At 49.3% G+C, this 14,012-nt stretch overlaps 2 protein-coding genes across 4 annotated transcripts; one reads left to right on the top strand and one right to left on the bottom strand.

Annotated features, from left to right (window-relative positions):
* Window positions 1–93: 93 nt before the first annotated feature.
* On the top strand, window positions 94–3,652 carry mat2b (methionine adenosyltransferase 2 non-catalytic beta subunit methionine). Of its 3 annotated transcripts, none has more exons than XM_088279815.1 (7): window positions 94–599; window positions 1,160–1,354; window positions 1,956–2,070; window positions 2,179–2,331; window positions 2,398–2,606; window positions 3,214–3,327; window positions 3,410–3,652. In XM_088279815.1, exons 1-7 carry the CDS (start codon window positions 549–551, stop codon window positions 3,584–3,586), a joined length of 1,014 nt encoding a protein of 337 aa, XP_088135941.1. In that variant the 5' UTR covers window positions 94–548; the 3' UTR covers window positions 3,587–3,652. The 3 variants fall into 3 exon arrangements, with proteins under 3 accessions (XP_088135941.1, XP_088135940.1, XP_088135939.1); XM_088279814.1 differs by having other exon boundaries at window positions 1,157–1,354; XM_088279813.1 differs by having other exon boundaries at window positions 1,106–1,354.
* Window positions 3,653–4,624: 972 nt separating this feature from the next.
* On the bottom strand, window positions 4,625–13,683 carry LOC148320641 (arf-GAP with Rho-GAP domain, ANK repeat and PH domain-containing protein 1). The gene is made up of 26 exons (XM_088279455.1): window positions 13,474–13,683; window positions 13,207–13,289; window positions 12,497–12,534; window positions 11,927–12,253; window positions 11,787–11,846; window positions 10,560–10,725; window positions 10,111–10,212; window positions 9,697–9,801; window positions 9,123–9,183; window positions 8,939–9,059; window positions 8,564–8,828; window positions 8,221–8,420; window positions 8,071–8,156; window positions 7,807–7,989; window positions 7,660–7,728; window positions 7,504–7,603; window positions 7,363–7,419; window positions 7,169–7,295; window positions 7,005–7,104; window positions 6,680–6,881; window positions 6,556–6,601; window positions 5,797–5,993; window positions 5,489–5,701; window positions 5,197–5,302; window positions 4,880–5,021; window positions 4,625–4,803 (listed from the first exon to the last, which is right to left on the bottom strand). The coding sequence occupies exons 2-26, from the start codon at window positions 13,287–13,289 to the stop codon at window positions 4,744–4,746; spliced, it is 3,216 nt and encodes a 1,071-aa protein (XP_088135581.1). The 5' UTR covers window positions 13,474–13,683; the 3' UTR covers window positions 4,625–4,743.
* Between the last annotated feature and the right edge of the window lie 329 nt (window positions 13,684–14,012).

The following is a 14,012-nucleotide window of genomic DNA, read 5'->3' as shown; positions in this document are numbered from 1 at the left end:
AATAATTTTTCGTTTGTCGCCTGCAAGGGGCGGCAAAGAGACAATTAGACAACTAAAATACCAACGAAGAAGCACAGCAGCGTTCGCGTGGGTTGCCGACCGCTGAGAGATTTTACTTTTGCTTTAATCCTATTGCGCTCAATTTTTTCTGTTATTTTTTTCTGGACTCTTCCGAGTTCTGGTGGTTTTGCACTTGAATTGGGACAATTTGAGGTTACATTTAATTAAAAATCGTATTCGCTTGCAACACAGCATAACCGTTTGGCTAAAATAGTAGTTGTTCATGCTAAAATAATGTCTTCAGAGACGAGGCTTTTGTTTTTCGTTTTTTATTTGTTTATTTTTTCGGTGGCCAAAACATTTTTGTCGTAAAGCGTTTTACCACATTGGCGGCCGATTTACGGCAATGAGTGGATCCCTCTATCCGGAAGTGACGCCGAGGTGAAGTCCGTGCCATCGAAATGTGAAAATAAACGCAAACGTTGTCGATCTAGAGCGGCCGGACACATGTAAGGAAAATTGAAGTTGTAAATAGTCAGCCCAAAGACATGAACCAGCTGACGATTGACTTCAGGCCGGGACACGTAAAGCTGCTGCAGGTGAACTTAAAGCAATGACGAGCCAGGTTCTAGATGGATTCCTTAACGCGAAGCCAGCATCATCGGGCAAATATTTCAAAGACTATTCCAGTCATAATCGCGTAATTTTCCTGCGACAAATATTGCAAAAGTTCTGTGCGCCGAAAATGCCGCAATTGGTGTCCAACGTCAATTGGGGAGAGAGTTGACCTAGTTTCAAACTTCCACAACATTCTTCATCTTGTGAATTTTTCTTTTTCTTTAAAAGACTTATATGACCGGAAATATTGATAAACACATATATGTTAATGATTTATTCATCATTAACTAATTAAGTAATTGCAGCCAAATCTCAGCATAACAAAAATCGTCATTTGAAAATTACAATGTGTATGACAACGACATATGACAAAATGTAAACAGGAAATAGTGAAATCATATCATGTACATTTTTTTTATGTAGCATGAATGTATTAGAATACAGAAAATGGGGCAAAATAGTGACTGCTGTTGTCCATCATTTTTAGGGTGAACAAACACTTCAAAGCAATCCAAATTCTGAGTTTGCGTTTGTGCAGCAGGAGGATCCTCAGGCGGGGGGCCTCCGCGTCCTGGTGACGGGGGCGAGCGGTCTCCTGGGCCGCGCCGTTCTCAGGGAGTTCCAGAAGCGCGGCTGCAACGTCACAGGGACGGCATACCGCAGGGCTGGGCCGCGCCTCCTTCGCTGCGACCTCGTCGATGAGGATGCCGTCAAGGCGCTCATGAGTCAATGCAAGGTAGTGGATGCGCAAGCGCTGCGCACACAAATTTGGGGAGAAAAAAACAAACAAACAAAAAAAAAAAACAATCCTGAAATGCAAGGTAATGTAATGCGCTGACATGGGAAAGGAGAGCTACGGTTGTCGTTTATTAAACGCACAACTCCAAAATGACAAATGACCGCAGTGGGCCGCAACTTGAGAGGTTGGTCAAGACAACCAAATAAATAAAAGAATAAAAGCTGTACGTGATGATTGTCAAGCAGCGAGATTGGGAGTAGTGCAAAGTAAGAACATGTTTGTTCATTTTTGTGAGAAAACAGAATGGGAGATGAGCAGGAAGTAGCAGCCTTCCAAAATAAAAGCAGTCAGAGCATTCAAGGGCTCTTGCAAGCAGGATGGACCACTTTTCAAGAACAAGCTCATCAAAAAAACTTAAATCACCACACAGTCTTTTAGACGGGAGCATTTTAGTGGATGTTATTTTGACATGCAAACCGATTATAGAAGTGCCGATGTTAGCATCTTTAATTGCTGAAACATGCTGGACAAAAGATAAACAGCCTCAATCCTTTGCGACTATAATGCGGGTGTGTGTGTGCGCGCGCACATTTGGCAGCCTCATGTGGTGGTCCACTGCGCGGCGGAGCGTCGTCCGGACGTGGTGGAGCGCCACCCAGATGCTGCCGAAAACATCAACATTCATGCCACGGCCATCCTCGCCAGGGAGGCCGGTGAGTCTGCCACGAGATGTGTGTGTGTGTGTGTGTGTCTATCATGCATTTTTGTAACACATGAATGTGAATGTGTTGTTTGTGACGTGTGTGCGTGTGTTTTGTTAGCATGTTGCGGCTCCTTCCTGTTGTACATGAGCAGCGACTACGTGTTTGACGGCCGGCGTCCGCCTTACGGCCAAGACGACGCCCCAAATCCCATCAACGCATACGGACGCAGCAAGATGGAAGGAGAGCGACAAACGTCGCAACACTGCGCACGTCAGTCCCACACGCAACACGCCACATGCAAGGCGATGGCTAACGTGCGCGCGTCCCGTCCGGCAGGCTCGGCGGTTCTGCGCGTTCCGGTCCTGTTCGGCGAGGTTGAGTCTCCGTGTGAAAGTGCCGTGACGGCATTGTGGCCCACCGTCCTGCAGGGGGCGATGGCGGACGCGGCCGAGAGCTGCGCGCTCGATCACTGCCAGCAGAGGTTCCCCACGCACACGCAAGATGTAGCCGTCGTCTGCTGGAACATCTGCCGCGCTGCCACCCAGGTACGCCAAACTGCTAATGTTTATCTGCGGCACTAAAATACTCTTTTGTTATTCTCAACTGTATACGAGCATATCTGCATGGCCGCCACTCTCACTCAATGATTGTTTTTGACAATAAGACGACTGGGATAGGCGACGGCTCGCCCGCGACCCTTGTGAGGCAAAAGCGGTTCAGATAAACGATGGATGCACTATTGTTATTAGAATATTTATATATGTGTATGTACCATCTTCTTGAACGTCAACCACGTTGCCATTCAATGAGACCATTGTCATTATTTGGGAGGAACATCACTCAGGTACATTATTGTTTTTCCTCATTCTTGATATTTCATTTCTATATTTAATTGGTTATCTTACTTGTCAGCTCTTTGATTTTAAGGCTGGTATTTGAGTCAATATCTGCCCCTCGGGGTACATTATTATTATTATTCTCAATAATTATTATCAGTCTCCTGGAACATTTGCATTGCTGCTCCTCGTGTGGCCTTTTGTTAATTTTTCGTCTGCTCCATAATTATTCAGAGCAGTCAGCAGCCCTCGCAATGGTTCGGAATGAAGAATTCTTGATCATTTTCCTTACGTGCTCTTTCGTGTGTGCGTGTAGGATGATTCCATCCGTGGGATGTTCCATTTTTCCGGTCAGGAGCAGATGACCAAGTACGAGATGGCGTTGGCCATGGCTCGGGCCTTCAACATTCCGTCCAATCATCTCATCCCGGTAAGAACCTCATGCGATTGGGTGCCTGCGCGGCGAGCAGGCAGTCATGATTTGTTTGGTTCCTTGGCGCCGGCGCCGGCAGCTGACGGAGCAGCCGGCGGCGGCGGCCGCTCAGCGACCGCTCAACCCGCGCTTGGACTGTTCCCGTCTGGAGGTGCTGGGTCTCAGTGTGGAACCGCGAACGTTCGCCTCCGCCATCGGCGACTGCCTGTGGCCTTTCACGCCCGACAAACGCTGGAGGCAGACCGTCTTTCACTGACCGCCGCCGCCGTTGGCGCGCGCACTCAGCTTCTGTTTCTTCTCAATAAAGACGACACAACAAAAACTTTGTTGGCATCCGTTTTGATGCAAAAAAAAATGAAGTAAATTGTTGTCGATACAAACGGGTTACAATGTGGAGAGAAAAAAGGTTTTGATGAAAGTGTTAAGAGTAAAAAAGTATCGCCTTTTTTGTCTAAAAGGTCGTATTTCTATAGGCAGATATTTTGGAGGTCAATTATATTTTCATGAAAAAGGTTGCGCATTTGGAGGAAAAGGTGGACTTTTTTGGGGGGTTTTAAAACGGAAAAAGTGTCATTTGAAGAAGCATAATTTCTTTTTAAAAAGAAGTTGATTACCACAAATGACATTTTCCCGACAAGCCTGCCATTTTACAAAAAGTTAATTGCAAAAATATTTCATGATTTTAAAATGAAACAAAAACAATTTCCATCCTCAAATTCGTAAAAAAAAATTGGAGAAATCATACCCATATTTTTTCTCAAAATATCACTTGAGAGAAAAGTATATATAAGAGCAAAACAATTTTGGTGCTGCAGTTTTCGTTAAAAAAAAAAAAAAGTATATGTTCTGGTCATAATCAGCAGGGGGGTGAAAATTTGCTTGTTCCCCCCAAAATTTCAGAGAATCCAAATCTAAGAATTAGTGGTTGTTTTTTTTTGTTCCCTTATAGCCATATCTTATTTGTGAAGTCAAAATACAAAAGAAATGACATTTTGAGAAAAATGTTTGCTTTCATGAAAAAATGCCAGGAAGAAAAAAAGATTCTTTCAGCTTGTATCATTTCAGGAAAGACATTTTCAAGGAGGATGCGGCTTTCAAATTGATCACTTGACGTTTTTTGGATGGAATCTCGCACTTGAAATGGTTTCAATCCCAGCTTTCTTCGTTGCTTTCAACTCGTTTTAAATGCCACGCTTGGCCAAAAGGACGACCTTGCCCAGAATGCAACACGCGGCCGGAGATCTGCGAGGCGCTTATTGGAACGACAAAAAACAAATAACAGGAGACCAGGGAGGACGCTGATAGCTGGAGTCTGGATTTTTAATATTCGCTTTAGCTGATTGGAGTGAAACACGAGCGAGGTGCTCGCCATCGAGCTAATCGCTAACCAACATGTGTCTTCGTGGTTGTCGCTCAGAGGACCGTGATCTCCTCCTCTTCCTCGTCGTGCCGCTGCCGCCGCTGCTCGCGTGTCTGCAAAGTCATCCCGAGGCAATCGGTGAGGCTTATCGACGGCACCGCAAATGAGCACGGCGGTCACGTGACCTACCAGGAAGAGCGGCGTGTGGTACAGGACCAACTCGCGGGTCAGCTTGAGCAGGTCGCCGTTCAGACTGTCAAAGAGTGAGGGAACCAGAACCAGGGCCAGGTTGTGGGCCGACATCTTGTTGACTTGACTGAATGTCTGGACCCTGGCGACAAAACCGACACCGCAAGGGACTGACTATAACGGCTTGTGTGTGTGCGCATGAAAACAATTTGGCCATGGAGGACAGCGACGATTTTTCCAGTTCGCAGTTGGAGGCTTTCACTTCCGATCGTGTGCGTGCAAAAAGTCATCGTGAATGATGTTCCACGCCTACTTACATGTAGAAGTGTCCAAACAAGGCGTTGAGCGTTCCTCGCTGCTCAGAGGACAGTTGCCATAGCAGCCGTCGGTAGGCTGAGAACCTGGCACGCTCATCTGAAATCACTTGACACACAAAGTTCTGCAACTGGGACTTTGTTCAAAAGTCAAGGTACCCCCGTAAATTGGGCTTAATCCCAACTCACGACTCCGTCTACTGTAGACTGCAAATGGAGTGATTTCTAAGACAGTCGATGACGATGAAATAGGGAAAAACCAAAAACCTCACAACGGTACAGAAGTTGGACCTACCAGCAGCTCGCATCCAGTCGTTGCGATCGCTCTCGGGGAAGAGTTTTACTTCCTGTTGCCGTATGTACTGCTTGAGGGCGGCGGCAGCGTCCAGCACACCCTGTTCATCCGACTGCAGTGGGGCAGTAGCCGGAGATCTCGCCAAGGCCTCCACCAGCTGGGACACTTTGGAGGCGAGGCCGCAACGCCGGTAAACGCCCTCCACTTTCAGACCTGAGTGGAAGAGAACCAAGAGGAGCGTGTTAAGGGAGTTGTCGAAGAGTAAGTACATGCAAAAGAGATGTTCAAGTCCAAGAGGAAGTTGCAACCATGCTTTTTGACGTGTTGGATGCATCGCTGGATGGCAAGCGGCACCGAGTCCATCTCCTTGAGGTCACTCAGCGGGTACAGCGTCGGGTTGGACGTTACCGGAGATTCGGGAGCGCTTTGATTGGCCAGAGCGTCCTGCAGGAGGCGGTACCATCTGCCGCAGCTGTCGTGCTCGTCAAAGTGCAGTGAAACACGCCTGCGCACACGCAACATGTGTCACCTGACAAACAAAAGAGCGCAGCACAACACCAAAACCCCGCGTCGTCTTTTGTCTCGTCGAGTGGCCTGAGTCTTGTCTGCTGCGCCAAGACCTGTCAAGTGGTCTGGTCTCAGGTGGGATCAGCAGCGTCGGTTGCCTTGGCCGGTGGTCTCGTACCTATCAGATGATCTTTGTCTTGTCAGATGGTCTGAGTATTATCGGGTTGTCTGAATCCTGGCAGGTGATCTGCATTTTGTCAGGTGGTGTCTGGCTAGTCTGTTGTCTGGGCTGCTGGCCTCAGTCTTGTACTGTGCATTTGTGTTGTCATCTGGAATGAGGTCAGTAAGTTTTCCTGTCCAATGGCTTGAGTTTCAGATGCTTTAAGTCTTGGCGGCACGTCATCTTAGATTTGTTTGGGTATCTTTGTCTTGCCAAGGGACTGGAGTCTTGTCTTGTTGTCTGAGGCCTGTCAGTTGTCGGGGTCTTGTCGCTTACGCACATGTAACCAGTGTCACAACGCAACGCAACACAGAATATAAATATTGGAGTGGCCACCAACCTTTGCGTAAGTACCATGGTGACGATGTCTTCGGATGGATCCATTTCTAAAGAAATGTTGTTGAATGTTCCTTTGAATGCGGATCATTCCGTTGGAATTGAGATCCATAAAAAAGGCTGGTTACCGTGGTGACTGAGTGCACTCAGTTCCATCTTTAGCGTCTGCTTGGAGTCTCTGCGAGCGCGATGGACGCTGACGCCCCCGTCCCACAGCAGCAACCAGGCCTCGGAGTTGTCGGAGCCGCCGCTGTCTTCCACCACACACACTTTGCTGACCGCCACTGCCCCGCACACCTCAGCATAGGACACACCGCCCGGCAGAATCACCTGAAAAACACAAATGAGTGTCAGGTGTTCTGGTGATGTTTGTCCTGTTCTCTGGCTATGTTTGTCCCGTCTGATGTTGTGAGGCCCGGCCTGGGTGCGCCAAACAGTCCTGAGGACTCTCACCTTGAGGATATGGACCAGGTGGATGAGGAGTTCGTCCTCACTCTCTGCCACACAAATGAGGTGATTGTCCAAAGTGGTCAACTCAAACTGAAAAGTTGCCCTGGAGGAAGGAAAACTCGTGAGTGTTCCAATGACTCGTGCTGTAACACGTGCGGAGTATTTACCCATCCTTTCGGAAAAGTGACAAAACCTCCCGTAAATCAAGGACGTCGCAAGCTGCGGAGTCATTTTCCACAGAGAAGAGGAAACGATCTTCTTCTAGTTTGCCATGAAGCTCCTCGTCTTCCTCTCCTACACAGACGCGACAACGAAATGGAATCAATAATATTTCAGACATTTCACTGAAAATTTGAATTACCCGAGGGGGTGGACTTGGCTCTCCTATATCCCGATTTTGGGAGGTAAGGTGGAACCTCTGTTAAACGTGGAAAAAAAAAAAAAGAAAGGGGCGTGAATATTTGTGTGTGCGTGTGTGTACTTGTGAATTTGTGTGTTTGACCTGTGTACTCGTTGAGTCGGAGGAGCTCAGCCTGCAGCGCCTGCCCGGCTCGCTCAGCCAGCTGGATGGGGGAGGGGCTCTGAGGGTCCGTTTGATACACCTGCAGAAAGGACGCGATGTCACGCGTGCATGAGAGTGTGTCACCTTGTCTGTCACCTTTGAGCCCGAACAAATCAGTGAGAAGGTTTCTTCCACGTCCCCGCCACAAACGACTTCTCGCAGCCTCTAAAACAAAACGCTTCAGTCGCTACGTGTGTACGCGTGCTCGCATGATCACGTTTGCAGGACCGCACGGCGTCACACCTGCTGCATCAGCTCAGCCGAGGACGCGAGGGCGTGCACACGTCTGTAGCGCCCCTTGCTGTATTTATCCTGAATGAACTTTGACCTGCTCTCATCGGGGGCCTCTGAGCCGATCTTCTCCGCGGAGGGCACGAGGGGGGCCCACACCTGATTTGCCAAGCGGTTACCGTGGGCAACAAACAGCTGTGAGAGAGGAGGGCTTCCAAAATGAGAGAGACAGACAGCCATCTTTCCAGAATGTTCCTTCCCCGCCTCCCTCCGCACCTGTATGAGTGGTTCAGTCCACACCTTATTGTCCATCTTCAGACTGCGGACCTTGGACAGGGTGCTGCCCAGAGCTCGGTGTTGCCCTGCGCAATGGCCGTTAGCATTAGCTCGCTAGCATGAACGTGAGTGTGGCGGGGCTGCGTTCACCTGCGCAGCTGTGACAGATGACGAGCAGCAGGTTGACCGCCGCCCACTCTGGGTCGGCGGCACCGCAATCGGCGCACTGTCGGTTGGACGGGTTCTTCCACAGGCGCGTCGCCACCTGGCTGCAGGACAGAGCGCTGCTGATGGTCGAGGACAAACCCTCCAGCCACACAGACAGATCCTTCGACGAATCGACAGACAGACTGTTGGCGGGAGCGGGGCAAAGAGGTAGACAATTGAGTCAGATAGGGGCGGGTCAGGCAAAGGGGGGGCGGGGCGCGTCTCGCGGCCCTCTCACGGGCACACACCACAGAGGACGGGAAAGCAAAGACAAACGCGTGTGTACTTGAAGGTCCTGAACGGCGTGGTGAGGGTGAAGGAGTGTTTCCCCGTGGTCCGTACGGCGGCCAGGTTGAGGGGAATGCTGTAGCAGGCCATGCCTAGCTGGAAGCCGTCTTTGTTCTGGTAAATCCAGAAGTCGTGGCCCCAGACTGCGGCGTAGAATCGGCTCTTGGGGTCCTTGACCGTGATGGCTCCGTGGATTTCCGAGGCGGCGGGGCTGGGCTGACCCCGCGATGCCAGCAGAGACTGGACCCAACCGTCCTGAACATCTGCAGCGCAAACGTGAACGTGTCGAGCGGTTGGGCATCGACGACCCGAATATCCTGCCGAGCAACGAGAAGTGCGGCACGCAATTGTGTAGCGTCGAGTGAGATCTGACCGTCGCTGTGAGCCATGAAGTCGTAATGTTTCTTCTTGAAGTAGACGGAGAATCTTCCTCTGTCCAGTTTCTTCACGTTTGTGATGCTGGACACGTGGAAGAGAACCTCGCTGAACTGGTCCTAATCAAAAATAACACACACCGTTGTCACTCACGACAGGCACACACACACACGCACACTTACTGTCCGTTTTTTCCACAGAGACATCAACTGTCCATCCAGTGTGGCCCAAAAGACGTTGTGTCTAAAAGAATGAACACATTTGTCATCAGAAGAGAGAAGACTTCTGTTGGCAGTCCATCAACCAATAAATCAATCACTCAGCTAGTCAATGAGTCACCAGTTTACATGAGCCTTTTTTTTGTCATTCCAGTTGAAGTCTTGAAAACATAGTTCAGCCGTCGATTTGTAACAGCGATTGAAATTGCTTTTGCAAGCTCTTGATTAAGGCGGTCCAAACATTCAGCCATTGCAGACATACGGCGGTCGGAGGCCGCCAATTTTCAAGTGAGTCAATGACGACATCACAACGCGTTTGCATCAAGACGGGCCGGCTTTTCCGATTGCCTGTTTATGTAACTTCTGATCGGATTGGCGAAACCAAAATTCTCTTCGGATTCAGCCTTTTTCTTTAGGCTGAGGTGTTTACGTGGAGCATTTTCATTCCGTTTGGTCTCTCGGTTTCATTCTAATGGGAACACAAGGCTCCACATGAATCCGGCTCGTCTCCGTCGACCTGTGAAGCGCCTTCGTCTACCTGAAGCCTTTCCAGACGTCCAACCAGCCCGCTCGGACCACCGCACTTTGCGTACCAGCGGGTGGGCTGTGTCCTTTCTTCCTCGACACTCGGATGGTTGCCACGCTACACCGCAGCCACAAAAAAAAACAAGACAAACGGTCACCAAGGACAACAATAGCAATCATAAGTTATGTTAGCCAAAACAACAACCGTGACGGCAACAAGAAAATGGAGGACAGCAACATTGACAAAGACACAAAAAAAAAACAATAAACAAAAAAAACACGCTCCATCACAACAGGAACACCATCCAGAACAACCGTGACGAACATCGAGAACAAAGGCGGCAACAGTCACGATAACGGTAACAACGGTGAAAATATCGCGTGTGAGTCGTGTCACGGCACAATCTTTTGTGAGTCTGTTGTGTACCTTGGCATCTTTTGCTTGGAAGCACTCCTGCTCTTTGCTGATTGGCCAGCGTGTAAAGGAAGAGGCGGGGCAGGCCGAGGAGGCGTCATACTCGCGGAACGACTGCAAGTGACGCCGCAAAGCAAACAATTAGTCCGCCTGCAATTGTCCTACCTGGTGGAGTAATACGTGGACAACAAACTGCAGTACGCCATGTGCTGTCAAGTATCGTGCTGGGTGTCATAGTGTACTGTCAAGAGTAGTACATGGTGTAGTACCAGGAATAGCACAAGATGGATTCTGAAGTGTACGGTACCAGGTGAAACACTAGATGCAGTATTCACTGAAACAAAAAATGTGGCACTAGTTGTAGTGCTAAGTGGAATACCAGGTGTAGTTCTCGATGTAGTACCAGGTGTCGTTCCAGTTGTAGCCGTATGTATAGTACTCGTGTGGTCGTGAGTATGTACTTGGAGCAGTTGAGCAGGTTGTCTACGAGGTCTCCTCTCATTGGACCATTCGCCGCAGCGGGGCCAGGCCAGTTTTGATAAAGTTCCTCCTCAGTGGATGAGTCGGAATCGACGTCGTCATCCCAACTTTCCAACACTGTGATGTAGAGATCATCATCCTCTTCCGCTGTGGAGCACAAGTAGGAAGGAAGATTGCTAACATTAACGCTGGATGTATTCCCTAATCCAAGGGTAGGACTCTCTCCCTACTCCAAACACGCCTGATTCAAACGATCAACGAGCTCTTTAAAAGCCTGAAATGATCCAGATCCTGTGAATCAGGAGAGATCTAAAACAGGCTCCCCAGGAACCGGAGTTCCCTAACGCTGCCCTAGTCCCCTACTCCTTCGCGAGGGATTTTTATACATTTGATACAATTGTCTTCTGAAAATCCCTTTGTAGTGATTCAGGAGTCCCTAATGAGTGAATGACTCCAAACAGAGTGAGAGCATTGAAAAGAATCTCAGATTTTCTACATCCAGATCACTCGATGCTACATGCACCTCGATGAGTGATGAGGCCTTGAACCTGCTACGCGAGGTCTACTCTGTCTAATTTGATGGCGGCCAAGCCCTGTTGTTGCCCCACCAAGTGTGCCTCAATCAGGACCAGGCCACTGAGCAGCTTGTTTTCTGGCTGAGGCTCAGCTGGCAGAATCCACGTCTCAACTTGAGCGCAATGGGGATGCGACGCTCCTCCAATTACTGGCCACAAGAGGGTGCTATCATGCGGTATATCTTGTTGGCTGTGCAAAGAGGAGTTTCGGAGACTTTGGACCTGGTTTGCAGGGTCCATTCGGGTCAAGTTCAGAGACGACTGAGACCTGCTGGCACAGTTGGGGGCTTCCCATCCAACGCCTCCTTGACCAGGGACCAGACTGCTGGAGCACAAGGACCGCTGGGACGTCTCCTTTATCGCTATTCGCCCACCCAACCTGCCTGAGGCATGGCCACAGGCGGACCCAACTCTCCTCCCGCCACCTTCCACTTTTGTGACTATCTTTCTGCAGCAAAACCAATGAGCTTTACAACTTTTATTCCCTGTACATCGTCTAGTTTGAGTTCATATCGACATACAAAATGGTAACTGGTTTGAACAAACATTGCAGAGGTGTGTGTCATTTTTAAAGGGCATCAATCAAATGGGGAGTGATTTACAACACAGCCATTGACTTTGGCTCGCCACTACCTGGTTCTGCAAGTCCAACATGGCCCTCTGCCGGCGCTGCCGAGTCCACGACAACAACATCTGGAACAGGAGAGGAAAACCCAAGAAAGACTACTTTGTGACTTGATCTTCAATCAGAAAGTGAGCATGAATTGATTTACCAGCTGATGTCGAAGGAGGGATGCCTTTCGCAGATTGGGACGGTGAGTTAGCCACCATGCTTAGCATCCCGGCCAAACTGGGCATGTTTGACAAGGAGCTAACAATGGCGCCTAAGGTAGCCGGTGGCGTGCCGCAGGGGCTGAGCGTGGGAGCAGCAGCGGGGTTCGAGATGGCGCTAGCTGCTCCCGCTAAGCTAGGTATGTGGTTAGCGATGTTGCTAGCAATGCTGTGTATGGAGGGTGGAGATGAGGGGGGCGGGCTGGAGGCGGAGTCACCGACAAATGCGACCATATATGGAACGTCCACAGGTGACCCGCCGTCTTCATCTGAGGGGCGGGAAACGGTGACATCATTGAATAGTGATTGGATGGATGCATTGATGATGCTGAATATTTGTGAGACGTTCATCAATGTGTGTGCGTGTGTCAACGTGATGTCACAAACTGGTTTGGAATCTCGTTTCCAAACCAGTTTGTGACACGGACGTCGACTTGAGTTGTACTTGTTAACTCTTTCATAGCCAATCAAAAGTGTGACAACATTCTGTTGTCGTGCGTGTGTGCATGTACCTGTTCTGAACTGAACTCCCTTGGAAACTTTCTGATTTCTGAAAGACAAGCGCACACGTGTTTGTCAGCATTGACCACCGGGAGAGAAGTTTGTGTTTGTTAGTGTTGCTCGCTAATTGGGACAATCCATCCATTATCTGAGCCGCTTCCCCTCACGAGGATCGCGCGGGGAGGCGGGGGGCCGGAGCCCGACTCGACTCTCGAATGAGTCACAGAAGGAGAGAGGGAGGAGTTCCGGTCAAGAAAGGTGGCCGAAGAAGTGAGGGAGTGGAGTGCTTCTGCTTTGGGAATGTTAAACTGTCAAAAAGCTGTTTGTCATCCAAGCTTTGATCTCCTCCAGATGGCAGTTCGTGAATCCAAGCGACGTGTATTCCATATCTGCTGTCGATACGACCGAGGGGAGCATGTTCGTGTTGAAAAATGTCGGACTCGGCGAATAAAAACGCGAAAAGGGAACCACGGAAAATAAATGATGCGACGGTTGAATTCTGGGTCTATGCTATTCGGGCCTGCAGTTTTCAGAACAATGACACCGATGAAATGTCACGGTCAAATTAGAAGCCATGTGAACCTAGCTGCGGTCAAACGACTGAAATCAGGGAAATAATTACCCAACCACCGTCGCTTAATGAATGCAGAGCAAAAACAAAAACAAAAAAAACTCAGGCAGGGGTGTGCGTTCGTGTGTGCGTGTGTGTACATACACTCACCGGTCATCCCTCAGGGAGGCGGAGCCTCGGTTGTCCCTCGCGTAGCGAGCTCTCGGCTTGGGGACGGGCGGGGGCGGAGACATCTGGCGGAGAGGGTGAGTTACGCTTAATCGATCAGTGATCCGAAGCAAAGACGATTGGACGTTAATCAGAAAAGTTATTGGGCCAAGCGGATTGGCTGTTGTCATGACAACAGGACAATGTAACACACACAATGTCTTTGCATGGCAGTCATGCTCTCGATGTGTCACGGGGACCTTTTCTTACCGTGTCACTTCTTAGATGCTGCTCTCACTTGACCTTTTGTGGCTTCGTCGTCTTGCGTCTTCCGTCCTCTTGTCTCTCGTGCACTTGCCTGCCGCGTTTCGCTCTCTCGTTCCTGCGGCATATGTCCTTCTGTGTGGGGACGTCGCTAGAACAGATGGCTTCATGTGACTGGTAGATATCGTCCGACCTGCTCCGTCACTTGTTTTTTTTTTGCACAACCAGTTCCTCTCGCTCACGTCATCACGCAAGTATGTGTACAAGCAAGCGTGCATTCTATTGTGCGTATGGCTTCACTTTGTCCACGTTTGCTCATGTTACAGCCTGATGTACAATACGATAAGCGTGAATGACATGTCGCAGATAAGCCTAACAAAGCATATCGTTTACAGTAAATTAGCAGTCGAGGCCATTTCCAAATTTGAAGACAAACAGAAGTGTCTTAAAGCCAACTCTCAAGTTTGATCCGTGTTCCGAGCACCAGTTAAAAGACGAGCAACTGGGGACACTCGAGGGAGGACTGGCTGACTCCAAAGTGAAAT

The sequence above is a fragment of the Idiotropiscis lumnitzeri genome, chromosome 17 (genome assembly GCF_059441095.1).
Source record: "Idiotropiscis lumnitzeri isolate Australia: NSW breed Sydney's pygmy pipehorse chromosome 17, RoL_Ilum_1.0, whole genome shotgun sequence".
Taxonomy (NCBI): Eukaryota; Metazoa; Chordata; class Actinopteri; order Syngnathiformes; family Syngnathidae; genus Idiotropiscis; species Idiotropiscis lumnitzeri.
The sequence above is the reverse complement of the archived record's forward strand: the minus strand, read 5'-3'. Positions and strand labels throughout refer to the sequence as shown.

Bases quoted from the DNA above. Each gene is read 5' to 3' on its own strand.
- mat2b (XM_088279813.1), top strand. From the start codon at position 549: ATGAACCAGCTGACGATTGACTTCAGGCCGGGACACGTAAAGCTGCTG. The intron at 2,332-2,397 runs GTCAGTCCCACA...CCCGTCCGGCAG, and splicing joins AACGTCGCAACACTGCGCAC to GCTCGGCGGTTCTGCGCGTT. The intron at 3,328-3,409 runs GTAAGAACCTCA...CGGCGCCGGCAG, and splicing joins CGTCCAATCATCTCATCCCG to CTGACGGAGCAGCCGGCGGC.
- LOC148320641 (XM_088279455.1), bottom strand. From the start codon at position 13,289: ATGTCTCCGCCCCCGCCCGTCCCCAAGCCGAGAGCTCGCTACGCGAGG. The intron at 8,829-8,938 runs GTCAGATCTCAC...TTTGCGCTGCAG, and splicing joins CTTCATGGCTCACAGCGACG to ATGTTCAGGACGGTTGGGTC. The intron at 7,420-7,503 runs GTCAAACACACA...CACGTTTAACAG, and splicing joins CCGACTCAACGAGTACACAG to AGGTTCCACCTTACCTCCCA.